Genomic DNA, 17,919 nt, shown 5'->3' with positions numbered 1-17,919 from the left:
AGAAGTCAAGGCCCTCGTCCCAGAAACAACAAAGAGAAAAAGCATCCCCCTGGAGCTGGCACTTTAAGTTTGGTCTTCTGGACTCTCGAATTGTGAGGGAATCCATTCCTGTTTGTGAAAATACCCGTGGTCTTTCTGTTGTAGCAGCTTGCTCTGGTTATCTGGTGTTGCTGTAGCAGAAATACCACAAGTGGATAACTTTATCAAACAGTAATTTATTACCTTTCAGTGTAGGGGGCTAACAATACAAATTCACAGTGTCCTCTCTAGGTGCAGGCTCTCTGTCTCTCAGCTCTTGGGCAAGATCCTTGCTATCAATCTTCTCTGTCTAGGATTTTCTCAGTGCAGGGGTCTCAGGTCCAGAGAACACACTTCATTCATTCCCAGCTCTCCTTTCCAGTGGTAATAGGTACCCTCCCTCCTTTTATCTCTTGAGGAATAACTCCCCTGAGGCCAAACATGTGTAGATGAGGTCCAGGCAGCCCTCCACAGAGCAGGAGGGCAGAAGCACAGTAGTGCAGAGCAGGCAGATGGAATGAAGCCTTGGGTTCTTAGGACAACAAACCTCCTGGCCTGTGTGGCAATGGGAAGATGCCTTTGAAATCTACAGTTTCTCTGCTTTCCTAGACATGGAGGTAGAGAAAGCCCTGAGAACCAACATCAAGAAGCAGGTCTCTGGAAAACAAACACAACAATTCCAAGACTTGGCTCTGAGGGCCAAACTGTGAGGCAGCCTGGTGGCAAGACCCTGCATTGAGGGGAATCCACTGCCCTTGCCATGGTGGATGGTAAAAGACAGCAGGTTCCTTCATCAGCAGTAAATATGACTCAGCACACGAACCACAATGGTCTGGACAGTGCAATGGAAGAGTCCGACCTAACTAAGGACCTCTCTTGAAGCAGGAAGAAAAGAGAAAACATCAAAAACCCTAAGGCCTCTGCCCGTGACCACTCACATCCACTGACTCCTCTGGCCATGTTCACAAAGCAGACACACAGGGGAGGAGGGAGGGAGAGAAAAGAGCCAGAGACCATGCGCGGGCCAGGCCTCGAGCTGCCTGTCATCTCTGGGTCTCTCACCCCTTTTTCACAGGATGGAGCTGGCAGGGAGTTTATCCTCAACTCATTTTAAAAAGCAAGTAGGGCTGACAGATGCTCAGCAACTAGTCTAAGGTCGCAATTCCCAGCGATGAAGTCATATTCCATCCCCAGGCCCAAACACCTAACCTCTAGGTGGCAGTGTCCTCCCATGCATATCCACTAGATGGTGGGGTGCTGAAGAGGGTGAATGAGGCAGGCCTCAATAACCAGACTGCCAGCTTGCCAGGCTCTCCCAAAAGCTCACAGTGTCCCAACTGTGATGTGGCTGGTAATGAACCCTTACTTTCCTTCATGAGTCTAGGATTTGGATACATCCTAGAGAGGCTTCTTAATGAGCAGCCTCCAGTAAAAACCTTAGGTGCTGAGTCTCTAACAAGCTTTCTGGAGGCAATATTTTGTCACTACTTGTTTCTGGGGGACTTAGCATGTCCTGGGAGGCTCCACTGGGGGAGCACCCTTAGAAGCTGGCACACGGTTTCTCAGGCTTCACCGCATGTCCCTTTGCCCTTGCTGATTCGGATATGTCCTTCAACCAGATGTCGGATTCAAATAATTTTTTTTTCAAATAATTTTTTTGAAGTTCACAGCCCTAATGACTGTTTTAAGTATTAAAAAAGAAATAGTGAAAGGTAGCTTATTATTTAATGCAGTTAATACTTAAGAAGAACTATAAAAAGGCACACAAAAGTAGATAAGAGTTTTAAATATTAAGAAAAAAGAATAAACAATACCTAACAAAAATACAATAAAACTGTAATATAAGATATTTTCATATTGCTCCTTGATTGACATCATTTAAAATACTCTTTGCTTTTATCTGAGCATTTGTGTGCTGTTTAACCTTAACCATCTTTTCACTTTAGGAGTAGGATCTCATTCCTTTAGAGGTAGGCCAATTAGACTAATAGTCACTGTATTTTATAGATTAGAAACAGGCAAATTCTCTTCTCTGAACATATGTTCATCTTTGAAAAAACCCTTTCTGTTCTGCTAAACTTAAAACAATTGTTCTGACAATATTTTTAGCTCTTTGAACACTTTCAGGAATTCCATAATTCTGGGTATTTTTTAGAAGATGGAAATCTTAATAATCATTAATATCAGGTGGGTAATTAAATATGTCCTTAAATACGAGCAATTGTTCTTCAGCTGCTTTACATAGAACTAGTACTTCAATATTATAGCAAAGTGCTTCAAAAATATTGAGAAATTATATTTATTTCCATCTTGAAATTGGCTACAACGTGCTTTTAAATGTTCACAGTTCATTTTCAAACATGTTATGACATTTTCTAATACCTTTTCCAAATGAAGCCCTACAAATTGTAATTTTCTACACATTTTATAATTTTGAAAGTTTCTAAAGTAATCAATTCATCACCTTTTTTTTTGGTATGAGCCCTTTTTCTTCCCAAGAATTTGAAAAGCTTTAAGAGAGCTTATCACATTTTTTCAGCCTTTATTATGTCTATATTTCTCACTTACAGTGCATTTGAAAGAAGAGATACTGCATTTGACCTATTAATCTTCAATGCCAAATCAGCTATGGATGGAATGAGCATTACTCTGGGTGCTTAACATATGCTGTTGCACAGATTAATATTAAATAAGGGTAAGGAATGTGCATTTGTGATTTCTACATTGGGCACCCAACCTCCTATCTTAGAGAGAACCCTGATTACGAGTGCCATTGGAACAACCAGTTTGCCAAACTCAACAAAAATTAGGTATTGGTTCTGCTGAACCTGCGTGAACTGTCTGGATCCCACCACTGCCTTCAACTATAAGAAATGACAACCATGGGCCAAGGTCTGAGAGTCCTAATGAAGTGTCAAAGTTGCGGTCCTTATTAGAAAACCTCAACAAAGGTCGGTAGAGGGGCAAGAGGTAAAATCCAGAGATACATCTTGCTCACAAAATATCAGGGAACAAGATCTAAATATGTGGCATCCCAAGCCAGGTACTCAACCCCTGACTCCAGAGATAAAACGCATCTCTCTGAGTTCTCACCAAGCATAAGGCTCCAAGGTGGTTGTTGGTGGGACAGGTCAGGCTATGGGAAGCACACACACAAGAGGGGGAGCTACAGTACCCAAAGGGAAGTACGGAAAGCTTCAAGATGGGGGGCAAGCAACACGTTGCTGGGTTGGGTAGGCAACAGTATGAGACCCTAGTGGGTCTATACCAGCTTTACTCCGTGCTCTGCTGCCCTGCCTGTCCCCAGACATTCGGGATCCCCCTAGGGATAATCAGAGAACCCATCTATCAAAATCCAAAAGTAAAGGACAAAGAAGGGTCTGGGGGATCCTCACAGAAGGAGTCCTAGGCATGAACTAGGCCTAGCTTGTCACAGAGTGAGCCCTGGGGATGAACCAGGTCTTCACTTGCTACTGATGGTGAGAGTCCCGTAGTGTTGGTCTTAAGCAGGAGCTACAATTATGAGCGTATAACTTTTAAAAATACACACATATTCGAGCTCTTTTCGTTGAAAAAGCCAAAGAACAGTGACACCCAATAGCACCTAGCATATTCAGCACCAATATTTTGGTTTCTAAAAGCCATTCCCCATTAAAATGAGGATTCCATGAAAAAAAATGGCTGGCCCAGGTCTAGGAGCAGAGAGGTCCCAGTTGAGTTCAGAATAACTGCTTGTCCAAGAAAGCAATGTCAATTCACGGACTGAGGAAAACAGGTTAAAATGGCCCATGATACAGATTAAAGGTTATTGTACCTTTCTGAGACAATCTGAAAATCAAAAAGAACAAGGACAATAATAGATTACAACACCATAAGTTTAAAAAAAAATTTTTTTTCAAGAGTCCAGAGTGGAACTTCATGAAAAGAGAAAGGGAGAGGAATAAATGAAATGCTCTTCTTTACAGAAGGTGAGATGATAAATGTAGAAATCATGACACTATTCTAATGCCACCATTTTGATCTGCCAATGTTGTAACCAATTTGTCCATTGATGCTAAGACTTTGAGGAAAAAAGTGAAGGAGTATTCACTTATGCTTAAGTCTCATGCTTCAATTGTAGACCACAGGTGTCTTTACACGAGACATCTGGCTAGAATCCTACAAGCCATTTATTGCGGTTTGGAATCACCGATGTGAGGCCCATCCTCTTCTCTCTTCACATCCCGGTCCCTCTCACCCACCAACTCCTGCTCAGGGAGCACTGCTTTTCCGTTTCCACACGAAGAAACCAGCACCCAGAGCTTCCCTGCTCCAACACACTCTCTCTCAGCTCATGTTGTTTGCATTTGATACATGGGCACTTCCTCATTTATTTGTTTCACTGCTTTCCCTCCTGCTAATTGGCCGTATGAAGTGATTTAGGTATAAAAAGTCAGTGTTGTAAATTCATAAAAACGACCTTGTTTGGAAAAATAGAGGCCAACTTTGCAAACATTATCAATAAAGTTATCAAGGTTACACCTGAGCAGTGTGAGTACAAATACTAATAATCCCTTCTCAGTGCTGCCTAAGGGAGAAGAAAGCATGTGAGGTTCACTCTACAAGCTAAAGTATGTCAAGGAATTCCCAGACCTGCCAAAATTGGAAGAGATAAGGAAGGGGGGGGAGAGAGAGAGAATATCTATTGGAGCACCTGCTCATGGGCTTCAACCACTTTGAGAAAAACCTAAAACTCCTCCCCACTAAAATGCCACAGCCCTGAACGCGGTAGGCTACCACGGCATCATCAGCCTCCCGCTAACGGACTCGGGCTCAACACATACAAGCTTCAAGAAAGTCCTTCTTAAAAAAAAAAAATTTTTTTAATTTAAAAAAGAAAGTACTTCTTGAACCACAGTGATTAGCACGGATTTTAGATCTACCCCTTCTTTTTTGCTCATTTTGCCTCTATTTAATCCCAGTTATATAGGCAGGTATGTTACCATGCTTTCCAGTATTTATATTTCCTTATTTGATGTTCAGCCTCTTTTATTTTAACAGGCACTCGTTTCTAAAGAGTAGCTGGACAGGACCCCAAAACCAGAGTCACCACCCTAAAGAAAATGGTCAAACTCACCAGGAGAAGCAGCAAAGCTTTTTTAAGCCAGAATTTGCTCTCAGATTTTTCCCATGGGTGAAAAACAGGTTGCTAAAAGTGCACCGTTGTCATTAACCCCAATTCATGGAGACCCTGTACACGTCAGAGTAAAACCAAGGGTCTCAAAGGCTGGCTTCTCAGAAGTAGGTCACTAGGCCTTTTTCCCTGAAGCACCTTTGGCTGGACTCAAACTTGAACCGCTCAGCTGGTGAAGCACATTGACACTTTGCAACATCTAGAGATCACGAATCGACATGATTTTACACAGCTGTCTTTTCAGCACTTACCTGGGTGTCTGCATTTAGAACCTTAATCCTCTGGGTGGAGATGAAAAGGTCCACTTCAGTCATCATCTGAGCATCCCCCTCAGAATTCTAAGGAAGGACAGGTGACATGATTACAAACCAGAAGCATTAACTTGAGCAGAAGACTGACAATTTTATTCATTCCTGAACTCATGCTGTGGCCACGAGGAATCAGCTGTCAGAAAGCACCGATGCTGCAGCCTTCCGGCGCAATTGCGGTTGGCTGTGAGTCTAAAGAGAGTTTTTGAAAGATAGAAGGAGAAAGAGCCGAACCACCAGAGCCTGACCATCAAGGGTGCTCTCTTGTTCCAGTGCCCAGTCTCCTCACTCAAAATGGGCTGCCTGCTAACTGTTGCATTCATTCAAGATCAGGGTCTTGGGTTGACATTCTTTGGCTTCTGAGTATCCCCAAATGTGAGAAATAAATTGTACAAGAAGCTGCATGAAAACATCAGTACAGTGATACCTCAGTGGTCGAATGGCTCCCAGCTTGAACTTTCCACAACACGAACAACAAAGATCAAAAAAATCTGCTCCGTGTTTGTAACTTTGCTTGGTAGTTGAACTGAAAATCTGACTTGAAAAAAACCTGTGTGGGCTGAGAGTGAGTTACGCTGTGTCTTGCTACAGACACAAAGGGGTGACACTTCAGTCCAAAGGCCTTCCGTGCTCGCACGACATCTAGTGCTTGTGTTAATGCATTGAAACATTTGTCGTTGTGCTGCACTTAGTTTGTGCAAGATATTAGAACCTGGCTCCAAAGAAAACGACAGCAATAGTAAAGCTAAGAGGCAAACGAGGAGAAGCAGGATGGAGTGAAAGGGAGAAAGCGCTGTGAAATGTGAATCAAGTCAGCGCTTGTCCGAGTCAGCTGCTGAATACATGGCCAGGCCGACTTTACCAACATTTTTGAGGTGGGGAAAAAGGTAGCAAATGGTATGAATGTAGCAAAACGGTTAAGCATGAAACAAAGAACTCAGACCACGGAAGAAGTTGAAAAGTTACTGTTAACTTGGATAAATCAGAAACAGCTCGATGGTTGGATAAATCAGAAACAATTTGATAGCAACAGCGTATCTGAGACCGTGATATGCAAGGAAACTAAAAGCCTCCATAGTGATTTAAAGTACTAGAAAAATACATTTGTAAGTGTACTTTTTTTTATTCAGAACCCATGATTTGGTTTTCCATTATTTCTTATAGAAAAATATATTCAGTTCTCAAACTTTCAGTGTTTGGACACAAATTTGGAATGAATTGAGTTCCACAACCGAGGTATCACTGTATTTCCTGCTAATTTAAGCAATCAAGTAGCCTTGGCCCCAGTCTTCTAAAAACCTTCATGTGAACAAGACCTGCGACACGACTCAGTCTGAATGCTGCCTTCATGGTATCATCTAAAAACCCAGGAAATAGCAACAGCCCCACAAACCACAGCATTTGTCATTTCCACTAGAGTACTCAGTCGATGATCCCTGTAGTGTTAGCTGCCTTTGAGTAATGCCTTAGAGTTGATCTCTGATTCATTGTGACTTCATGCACAATGAAATGACATGCTGCCTTGGCCCTGTACTATCTCCAGGCTGAGTGTAGATCAAACACTTGTGATCCATTCATTTTTTGTTGGCTGATTTTTAAAACTAGATTGATAAGTCTTTCCCTCTAGTCGACCGTAATTGGGAAACTTTGCTAAATCCTGTTCAGCATCATATCAACACTTTCTGCTATTGATGTATTGACATATGGACAATGACTGCACTGAGGTGTATGGCCAGTAACGAACCTGGATGTCCCCTCCCAGAAGACCATTGAGAAAGCATTCCCATCATATGGCCCCTAGTTATGTTTCAATGGATAGTTTTGGTGGCTGAGTGGAGCCTTAGTCTGACCCAATGCAGGGCAGCCATTAACTGAATTTTATCTCGGTGGGAATTCCGAATAGTGTAACATAGTGCCAATGTAACACAGGTTCTTTTGACTTGCTCCCTGAAGTGAGTCATTCTTTGTGGTTATTTGGGAGCCTGGAGTGATGAAACTTTCACTTCGAAAAAGTAACTGTAATTTAATTCTCACTAAAAAATCTAAAATAAATAATATCTTTGCTGAAAATTCCTTATGAATTCTGGGTTGTTGTAAGGTTCCGTATTATAATGATAAACTTGTAGTTTACACAGCTTTTAAGGGAAAAGGTGTTTGGGGCCTTTAGTCTACCACTCTGAACTGTTTAAAAAGACAACACTGTCCCAAAGCTTCCTGCTGAGAATTAGTCTGCAGAACCGAAGGAACTACTTTTTCTGTTTTAAAAGATTAAGTTATATTTTCCATAAACATGCTTTTAAAAGTGAAATTCTGCATCCCAAAGCCTTCTTACTAAAGCAGGTTAACAATATACATGGGGTTGTCATGAGCTGGAAGCAACTCAATGTTAATGGGTTTTTAAAGTAGGTTAAATCAAAAGTGACTTATAATCAAAAGTTGCGGGTGAGTCCTGATTGTAGTGGCAATGTTACAGAAAATATGAACCCTGCAGTGAACTTGACCCAAGGAAAGGAACTGATAAGACAGGCTACGGGTACACAGAGGGAGCAGGAACCAAATAAATGACAATTAAAAGGTCCATCCTCATTCCAGGTGTTGATGCTGGTAGTGACCCAAGTATCACACTCCCCTAAAAGGAAGCAAAATCTTAAGTGCAACATGGTCGACTGACCATATGGTCTGCCCTGGAGTCTCTTTTGCCCTATGCCCTGTACCTTCAGGAACATGACAGGCTAAGATGTAAGGGCGTGGGAGATGCAGGCATAGATCACTCTTCCTGGGAAGAGGCCCACACTCCATGCAGGCTTGCAAAGCCAGCCTAATGGGCACTATACGGGAGGTCTCAGAACATCAGACGCCACCAGCACACCTGGGAATGTCTACATAAAACAGTGAAATCTTTATGTTAGCCTTGCTCTAGTACAAAGCTTCTTAAACTGTGGACTGTGACTCCACATGGTGTTGCAGAACTGAATGTGGGAGCTACAAAAAATTTGGCAACAGTAAAAGGATTTGGAACTTGCAATGACCAAAAATTAATTCAAAATCTATTTCTGACCATGCTTGCCCGTTTTGCAAATTTCTCAGGCAAAAAGGAGTTGCAAGTGGAAAAAAATTAAGAAGCCTTGCTCTAGAGAGTCCAAAAAAAAAAGAAAGGTATCTATTATAGTTATCTATAAATGAGCGATGAAAAAAAAAGCCAAACCCTTGGTTTCATTCAAAAGGCTCACACATAGCTACCAAGCAAAAGGAAAAGACAGCTTTGCAGCCTTGTCTGTATTCTTCACAGAACATTCCCGCTGACTAGGACGAGACACAGCAATGTAAGCAAACACCCGTTTTGAGGACAACAGTCTTACACACCGCTTTCTTCTTGATTCTAGCAGCCTTCTGCACCCTCTGCAGCAGGTAAGAGAAAAGAAAACAATATGGGCACATGGAGAAGGCGGAGAGGCAGTGTTACTTTGGTCAGCTCCCCCAATACTAAGATTGCATAGTGAGCAGAAGAGCTCTATGGCTACAGTCAGACAAGCCACCCCTGACAGAGGCGGATCAGGAATTCCCGTGAGCTCGCTTCTCCAGAGCTGGACATTACCAGTGCTCATCCTGGTCTACGGGGGGCACAGTCAAAAACAGGAGAATCATAATCTGCTGGCAGAGAGCAGATCATTCCCTGATGTAAAAGACTGGGTTTCTAGGGGCAGGCAGGGAAGCCCAGGTCACTCTGCTAAGGGCATTAAACACAAGCTGGTCTCTACCACATTCCACCATGTAGGCTGGCCAGTCCATCTTTCTTACTACAGAGAGCTGATGCCTGCTGTCCCTCTGCTCCCTTTATAGGAGGTTGGTCGTGGTAGGGGTGGGGTGAGAAAGGCCATCGTGTCTCTTATTGCTCACAGAAAGACAATGTCTGTAGACATGCTGTCCACTGGTGGTATTGACTCACTGCATCCCCTCTTCCAGACCTCGGCATGAGTGTAACACAGATCATGGAGGAGTGCCTAGAATCTGTGTCATTTCCTCCTCTGCTCCGAACATCTCAGCCTTCCACTGGGGCCTCCAATAGATGCAGTCCCTCAGAGCTGGTCAGCAGGGCCTGTCCAGTTAGCAAATGCTGTCTGGCCATGCTGCTGACTTCCTTGAAGTCATACATAAGACATACAGCATATCTCCCCCCACCCTACCCCCACGACTTCTATTAATAGCATAAAAATGCATACCGTTCAATTGGGACTTGAGGCTCTAAACAAGCACGTTTTATTACTTGAGGGCTATGAAAATTGTGTTTCCAGATGTATAGGAACACTGGGTAACCCCCAGCTGGAGCACACTCCCCACCTAATCAATGTCACAGCACCTCCATCCGCATCTTTGCTCTTGACCAGAATTGTGTGGTTGGCACACTGACACCCTGGCTGACTAACAGGGTCCCTTCCCTAACAGAACTCCCCAATAAATCAGAGCCTGGAGTGAATCAGGAGGCATATGTGAGGCCCCTTTGGAGGCTCAGCCACCTCCTGCTCAGATACTACCTTGACACGGCTGACAGCCTCCTGTGCCTGCATCATCCTGATGTTCTTGGATGGGTTCCTCTCTGATAGCAGCTGAGTGGAGCCCAGGTAGTTAGCAGCAAAGATGATCCCATCAATGAGGTCCTCAGGCTCACAGGGCCCTGGAACTGAAGGGGACAAACATTTCTTGAGTCTTCCCGCTTTCAAAACCATTTCTTGAGTATGACCACCCTCACCCACTCTATCCTGGGCAGCATCAACTCCCACCATCTCAGGTTCATGGTGAAGATGTCCATGCTGACCCTAGAAGATCCCGTGGGATCCTTTCTATCAATTGCTCTTCTGTTTTAAACATCTGGGGGCTTTCCACTGGGGCCTCCCAGGGAAGGAATCTCCTAGAGCTGGTCAACAGGGCCTGTCCACTTAGTAAGTACCGCCTTGTCATCCATGCTGCTGACTTCTGTGCATCTGCTTGCACTCCGCCCACAGCGGCCTTTTTTCAGAGCTCTGTATGTGCGGTAAACTGAAGGACTAGATGAGAGTGTAATGCAGCTAAATCCTCTATACTCATAATTATAGGCCTGGGAAGCCAACTCTGGTGAGGGAAGACCCTCAGGGATTTGAGATAGAAGTAGGTCTTAATATACATTTTCATGACTGGACACAATCCCTCCAATAACCGCCCCCCCATCAAGGAACCGTCATAAAGGAGCTACCATATCTGGGTATTCTCTGTGCCGGGAGGTTATCTGCAGATAGAGCAATGAGGTTCTATAGCCAAACCACTGTAAAATGTAGCAAACCCCTGGGGAGGGCTGAGGGGTGGTTTGAGGTCAACTAGCACTAGGTCAAAACACTGACTCACATCATTGTTATTTATTACGTTGCCCACTTATGATATTACCTACTGACTATGTAATATGTCAGCTGTAGGATGTGCATGCCTTACACAAGCTCTGTAAGCCCCTTTATATATACCCGTTGGAAAATACAGTCACTCTCTCAGTCCTGACATGGGACAAGGAGCCCCTGAGCCCCAGTGTCTGTCTGTCTTTAATATTTTCCACAATTGCCAAGTCTCTCCTGAGGATCTCTTCGCATGTTAGGGACCCCCATAACCTCAACAACTGGGACCCGAGCAGGGACATACCAACTGGCACCCCAATGTGGTATCTCAAGGAAAGAACTCTGTCAATAGGAGAACCGAATGCCCACACAGTGACTTTTCAACTCCACTGAGGTTAGGTGAGAATTGGGGAACTATTTTGAAGTAAGAATTTGGTTGCAGGATTAAAATATATACAACAGGGTTATAGGGCAAAGTAAGTAAGTTTAAGTTAAAAAATTACTGTTTTATGTGCCCCCATTTGTTAAAGCAATAGGGCGCAGCAATAAAGAAAAGAAAAATGAAAGAATTTCTACAAGTACTGAAAAAATACAATCCATCGCTCCCCGAGGAAGGAACTTTAGATCTAGGGACCAACTTTAAAGAAAGCCTACAGAAAAGGGGAGAGTATCCCCGTGAAGACCTGGTCTCTGTGGATATGAATTAAGACAGTTTTAGAACCTCTTCAGACCCAGAAGAAACTGGAAGATCAGGTTTGGTGTAGTAAGAAGCCTTGTGAGAACTGTCTACATTTTAAAAAGCAGACTAAAACCTCTTTCAATGACTATGATCATAGAAAGTGTTTGAAGAAACCTGAAGAGCAGGTTCTGAACTAAAACAGAACCTATGGCCCAAACCTCCATGACCCCAAGCGAGTACCCCACCTGGGAATCAAGGGGCAATTCTACCTTACAAATCGGATTAGACCAGAGCATGTACACTGTACAGATAAGAGCCCACAACACAGGGAATCCAGGCTAGATAAACCCCTCAGGGCCAACAAGAAGAGTAGAGATACCAGGAGGATGAGGGGAGGGAGTGGGGAGAAAGGGGGAACTGATCACAAAGATCAACTCAGAACCCCCTCCCAGGGAGACGAATAACAGAAAAGTGGGTGAGGGGCAACAGAGGATGATGTAAGATATGGAAAAAACAATCTATAACATATCAAGGGTTTGTGAGGGAGGGCGGGCGGGGGAGAGAAGGGGAAGAAATGGGGAGCTGATATCAGGGGCTAAAGTGGGAAGAGAATGCTTTGAAAACGATGATGGCGGCATATGTGCAAATGCGCTTGACACACTGGAGGAATGTATGGATTGTGATAAGAGATGTGAGAGCCCCCAATAAAGGTATTTTTTAAAAGAAAAAATTAATAATTTATAAATTATCAAGGGTTCACAAGAAAGGGAAGGTGGGGGAGGGAGGAAATGAGCTGATACCAAGGGCTCAAGTAGAAAATGTTTTGAGAATGATATGGCAACATATGTACAAATGTGCTTGACACACTGGATGGATGGATGGATTGCGATAAGAGCTGTAAGAACCCCCAGTTAAATGATCTTTTAAAAAGACACACACAAAAAGAAGAGCCTAGAGATAAGAGTATATTTTACATTTTACATGTCACAGTTAAAGTTAATGAAATGATAGAAGCTATACATAATAAAATTAACATTTGCATGCTTGTGGATAAGACATGAAGAGTCAGGCTATTGAACAGAGCTGAAGAGCACCATTACTTTCAAGGATAGAGAAGGGGATTTCAGAACAAGGGGAGCTAGAGACCAGGCCGACTTTCCCTTCTGCGTGGTTGAAAGGCCACCGATGTTAACAATCCACAGAGATAAGAACAAAGTCATTATAGTGCTTCCCCTTGCAAGGTATTATAAGATATCAAGCAAGCAGTTATGAGAAATTATGCTAAACCAAAGGGAAAATGTTTTAATTTGAGCAAGGTCAGACATTTCCTGAGAGAATGCCGGCAATGCCTCTCATTGAACTCAACAACTGGGACTGGCCCAGGGCAGCCAGGTTCTGAAGAACCTGACTCTGACCCTGCTGCAAAAAGGGGCACGACTGGGCAAGCCAGTGTCCTCTGCAGGGAAGGAGCGTGCTGGTGAACACTGCCCAGCAGGGAAACGAGGAGCAGGACATACGTCAAGGCCTGCCCAATGGAGCCCAGAGAGGGCAGTTTCAGTCCAGCTCATGCACAATCTTATCCCTCGGCCTATCACTCAGCCTGCAGCAGAAGACACGCAGCAGTAGATCTAACCAGCCAAGAAGCTCAGCTGGTCCCAGAAGGGCTCGCAGCAACCACGAAGACCAGCGTCTAGGGATCCTTACCAGAGGGAACAGTGGAACTATTGTTAGAAAAATCTAACCTAAACTCTCAAGCCGTTCAAATTGTTGCTGGAGTTATTAATCAAAATTATGAAGTTAGCCAGGAAAAAAGTATGGCAAAGGGGAAAAGTCCTGCAATGTGCAGAACCTAAAGACAGTACGGTTTAATTAAGCCTGTAATCACACTTAACCTTATGAATTTATGAGAAAGAGATGTTACATAAATTGATTCAGGAGAAGGCAACAAATGGCCGTAAATTCAGCTCCTGCATTTATTCTGTGTGTGCTACGAAGGCTGAACAATGCCATTTGGTGTCAGCCTTTTATGGACTGACAGACAGGCACTAAGTTCAGTCATTTCTGCGAGAGCAAAGCTTCTGAATTTGCATAACAATGTAAACTGTCTAAGTTTAACTGGTTTTACATCAAACAAACTGTCAGCAATACTGACGGCATTTTAAAACCTCAATTACTAAAACAGAAGGGGGAGGCGAAATAGAAGTCTAAAGGAAATACTATCCGTGACAAATTTCATTCAACTTTATTAACCCCTCATGTTTTCCCTCTAACAAAAGCTTTTAAGATATCTAGAGCAAAAGGATACTTTCCCACCCCTAAAGAAAAAGGCGACCAGGAAAAGATTTGGTGGAAGGACGAAAATCCCACTTATGACCAAAGTTTGCTAAACCGCCCAGAGAGCGGCTGTTTGTTTGTTTCCCCCGGGGAAGGAGCGTGTGGAGGGGCCTCGACAGCAAATGCAGCTAAAGAAAAGAAGAGACTTCACCATTCCCTTAACATTAATCCTGTCCCCGCGTTCTAAGGGCCCAAAGGAGGGGCTACTTGTTGCTGTCTTCCCCGGCGAAAGAGAATGCACGTGAATCTCTCTGCAGTGGGTGTGACCTGGAAGTAGGAGAGGACAACCGATGGCAGGGGGACAGCAAGATGACCCAGCATTATGCCTGTAGCAGACTTTATCAGAAACATCAAACAGACCTCGCCTCCTGTTGCAGATGGTATCACAAGCATCAGAAAGACATCGATGACTCGTGAAAACGATAATTGTTGCCTAAGACATAACCATTTTTGCCACTGCTACTGTCGCCAGAAGGACACCCCAGGACTCTATTAAAACTGAACATTTTCTGTAGAATCTCTTCTACTCCACACCCCTCAGACACAGGTGGATGATGAACTGGAAGAGGAAATGACTGAGCTACAACAGACTGCTTTCAGATTACAGATTTGCTGCAGCAACTGATGTTGAAATGTGATTTGAATATTCCTGACTTTTGTATAATCCCTTATCCGTATAATGAAACCTTACATAATTGGTCCTTAATTAGAAACCATTTGCAGGGATTTCAGGGAAACATCTCATTAGACATGAAACAGCTAACAATACTTTTAAAGATGGGTCGAAAACGTCGCCTAGCACAGGCTTGATCCAACAATTGCTTTAGAAGGCTTGGATCCACGAACCTGGATTCAAAGTCTATCCCATAGCCTTGGCTCTGGACTAGCGGCTTTGCTTAGTCATCATTTTGGTCTTGGTAACTACTTGTTATTTCTGCAGAAAGCTTTGGCGTGTGGAGAAAAGTCAGACCGCCTATGTAGCTCTTTCGAATTTATACACAATAAAAACAGGGGGATTGTAGTAAACTGAGGGACTAGATGAGAATGTAAAGCAGTTAACCCCTCTGTGCTCATAATTACAGGACTGGAAGGCCAACTCTGGTGGAGGAAGACCCTAAGGGTCATGAGATAAATAAGTCTTAATATATATTCTCATGACTGGACATAGTCCCTCCAATAACCCCCCATCAAGGAACTGTCATAAAGGAGCTACTATAAACGATGAATCATTTCTGCATCTGGTTATTCCCTGTACCTGGGAGTTACCTGCAGATAGAGCGATGAGGTTCTATAGCCAAACCACTGTAAAATGTAGCAAGCCCCTGGGGAGGGCTCAGGAGTGTTTGAGGTCAACTAGCACTAGGTCAAAACACCGACTCACCTCATTGTTCATTTATTACGTTGCCTGCTTATGATATTACCCATTGAGCTGTATGATGCGCATGCTTCACGGAACATCTGTAAGTCCCTATATATATACCCTAAGTCCATATATATATATACCCATTAAAAAAGACATTCCCTCTCTCAGTCCTGACGTGGGACAAGGAGCTCTTGTCTGTCTGTATGTCTTTAATATTTTCCATAATCACAAAGCCACTCCTAAGGACCTGTTTAAGTGTTGGGGACCCCCTAACCCCAAAATGTATGTGCTACTGTACTTGCAGAGCCACAGCAAAAGGAAATCTGGTGCCATAATGTGTTAGGCACTGGACTGCTAACTTCAGGGTCAGTGGTTCAAATCCACTAGCTGCTCTAAGGGAGAAAGATGAAGCTTTCTGTCCCCATAAATATATACAGCCTCAGAAAACCAATGGAGTTGTTCTGTATGATTGATCTGAGTCAGAACTGAATCAAGGACAATGTGTTGTTTGTTTGTTGGGGGAGGGGGGGGGAGGCAACACCTGAAACTCTTTCCCTTATTTCATTTATCCCATAGAGGTCACTTTCTCAGGGAGCTCTACCTGGATCTCCCATTATGGACCTTTCTGGCAATGTATACTCTTATTTACAGCATGTGTACATACTGTTTGTAGCTGTAATTGGACTCTTCTTACTTCTTTTCTGCCCCATTATAAACATCTTTCAAGCAGAGGCCATGCTCACAAGCATGTGTCATTTAGTTGCTGCTGGTTAGGGCTGAATCAGGGCCACTGAAACCTGCATGCCATGGGTAAACCCTACTGTAATCTGAAAGGAGTCACTTGTTTTCAGAAATAAAAAAACTCCCTACATACAGAAAGCATAGTTGCTTAAAAGAAACGTTGCATTTAACTCATTTGTGATTTTATCTTTTTAAATTTTTATTATGAATTCGGTCAAGGTTTATAGATCAGATGATCATTTATATTCAACAACTCATCAAGTATCCCTTTGTCTTGCCCTGTTTCCATTCTTTTTCCCCTCATCCCCTCCTTGCTGTGTATGGTTTCCCCTTCACCCCAGTAACACCTGTCTAACCTGTAACCTGTGATTCTCCCTCTTCTCGTTCCCTTCTTATCCCTGGAAAGCACCAAAATCTCCAAGTTGGAAAACCTTTTCTTGATTTTTTTCAGTAACAGTGGTCTTAGACACTATTTGTCCTTTTGTGTTTGACTAATTTCACACAGCATAATGTCCTCCGTGGTCATCCATGTCATGCAGTGTACCATAGATCTATCATTATTTTCTAATGTTACATAGCACTCCACGGTATATATTTTATGTACCAAAATTTATGTATCCAATATTCCACCGATAGGCATTTAGGTTGTTTCCATCCTTTGCTATTATGAATAGTGCTGTAGATGATTCATGTCCTTCTCAGATGCTCACTTGCCCCCAAAGGGTATTTAGACAATGCATTTTGAAATCTACCACTGGTTTCTCAGCTTTTGTTCTGTGGTGGCTTGTAATTTTGGAAGCTGTAATTCTGGAAGCTATGTCACCAGTATTTCAAATGCCAGCAGGATCATTCAAAGTGAACAAGTTTCAACAGAGATCCCAGACTAAGAACAAACTACAAAGAAGAAATGAGCTGTCCATTTTGTAAAACTTTGCACTGAAGGATAGCATCAAAATACTGTCAGACACGGAAGGCCTAAGGAATGGAAGCAGAACATTGTCAGAGACAATGCCAGAAGAGGAGTCCCTCAGGACAGAAGGGACTCAAAATGTGACTGAGGAAGCGCAGCCTTGCAAAGTAGAGTTGACCTTAATGATGTAGATAGAACCAAACCTCCATGAGTCAAGTTTCAGGACCCTCCTTTATTTGCTGGTGAGGCATGACTTAAAAAGAGAAGAAACAGCTGCAAAAATCTACTCAAATTTGAACTTGGGATGTATGAAGTATGAATCTAGGACAATGTGAAGTAATCCAAAATTAAAGTGAACACATGAAGATTGACAACCTAGGCTGAAATTGACTGGTATTGGTCATTTTCAATCAGAAAATCATGGTTTATTATGCTTGGAATGGCAGACTGAAAAGGCCCATGGCCCTAGGGGACAACAATGAAGACCAGTGTTGGGATTGGCCCAGTCTGATCCCACCACACCGAGGCAAAACACTGAGGGTGTGCGGCAGAGCAGCGGGGGAAGCAGAGCAGGGAGGTCCCGAGGAAGTGCAAAAGATAGACTTTGGGGCCAGAGCGTGGCACCCCATTAGACTTGACTGGTGGACACTTCCAGAGGTCAACAAACAGACCTTGAACTATTTACAGGTTTTTCTTTTTCTTAATTTTTTCTTTTTATTTATTTATTTATTTTGGTGATTGGTCTTCTTTGTTGTTGATGTCCTTGGGTTCTCTTTTGTTCCTTTGTCTTGCTATGCCTTGTTTTTGTGTGCATATTATTATCTCTGCAGGTCTATGTAGGTAAGATAGGCTGGATGATCAGTCTGGAGGAGAAAACAATGGGACCGATGGTTTCAGGGGGCCATGGGAGAGGGAAAGGTGGGGGAAAGGAGGTGGTGTTGACCAACCCAGGGACAAGGGAACAACAAGTGATCCAAAATTAGTGGCAAGGAGGGTGTGAGAGGCCTGGCAGGGATTCATCAAGGGCAATGTAACC

The 17,919-nt window shown here is 43.3% G+C and overlaps 1 protein-coding gene across 2 annotated transcripts in view; it reads right to left on the bottom strand.

Annotated features, from left to right (window-relative positions):
* Positions 1-17,919, bottom strand: part of APBA2 (amyloid beta precursor protein binding family A member 2) — a 182,588-nt gene that overhangs the window by 34,496 nt on the left and 130,173 nt on the right. The window contains exons 5-7 of one of the 2 annotated variants that reach the window (XM_004699737.2): positions 10,032-10,177; positions 8,863-8,898; positions 5,443-5,529 (exon numbers count right to left, since the gene is read on the bottom strand). In XM_004699737.2, coding sequence (XP_004699794.1) covers positions 5,443-5,529; positions 8,863-8,898; positions 10,032-10,177 — 269 coding nt within the window. The remainder of the gene's footprint in view (positions 1-5,442; positions 5,530-8,862; positions 8,899-10,031; positions 10,178-17,919) is intronic. The other variant, XM_004699738.2, reaches the window with a different exon arrangement.

This window comes from Echinops telfairi, unplaced genomic scaffold (genome assembly GCF_000313985.2).
Source record: "Echinops telfairi isolate 266 unplaced genomic scaffold, ASM31398v2 ScPeMD7_7475;HRSCAF=8513, whole genome shotgun sequence".
Taxonomy (NCBI): domain Eukaryota; kingdom Metazoa; phylum Chordata; class Mammalia; order Afrosoricida; family Tenrecidae; genus Echinops; species Echinops telfairi.
This window is presented reverse-complemented; position numbering and strand designations above follow the sequence as displayed.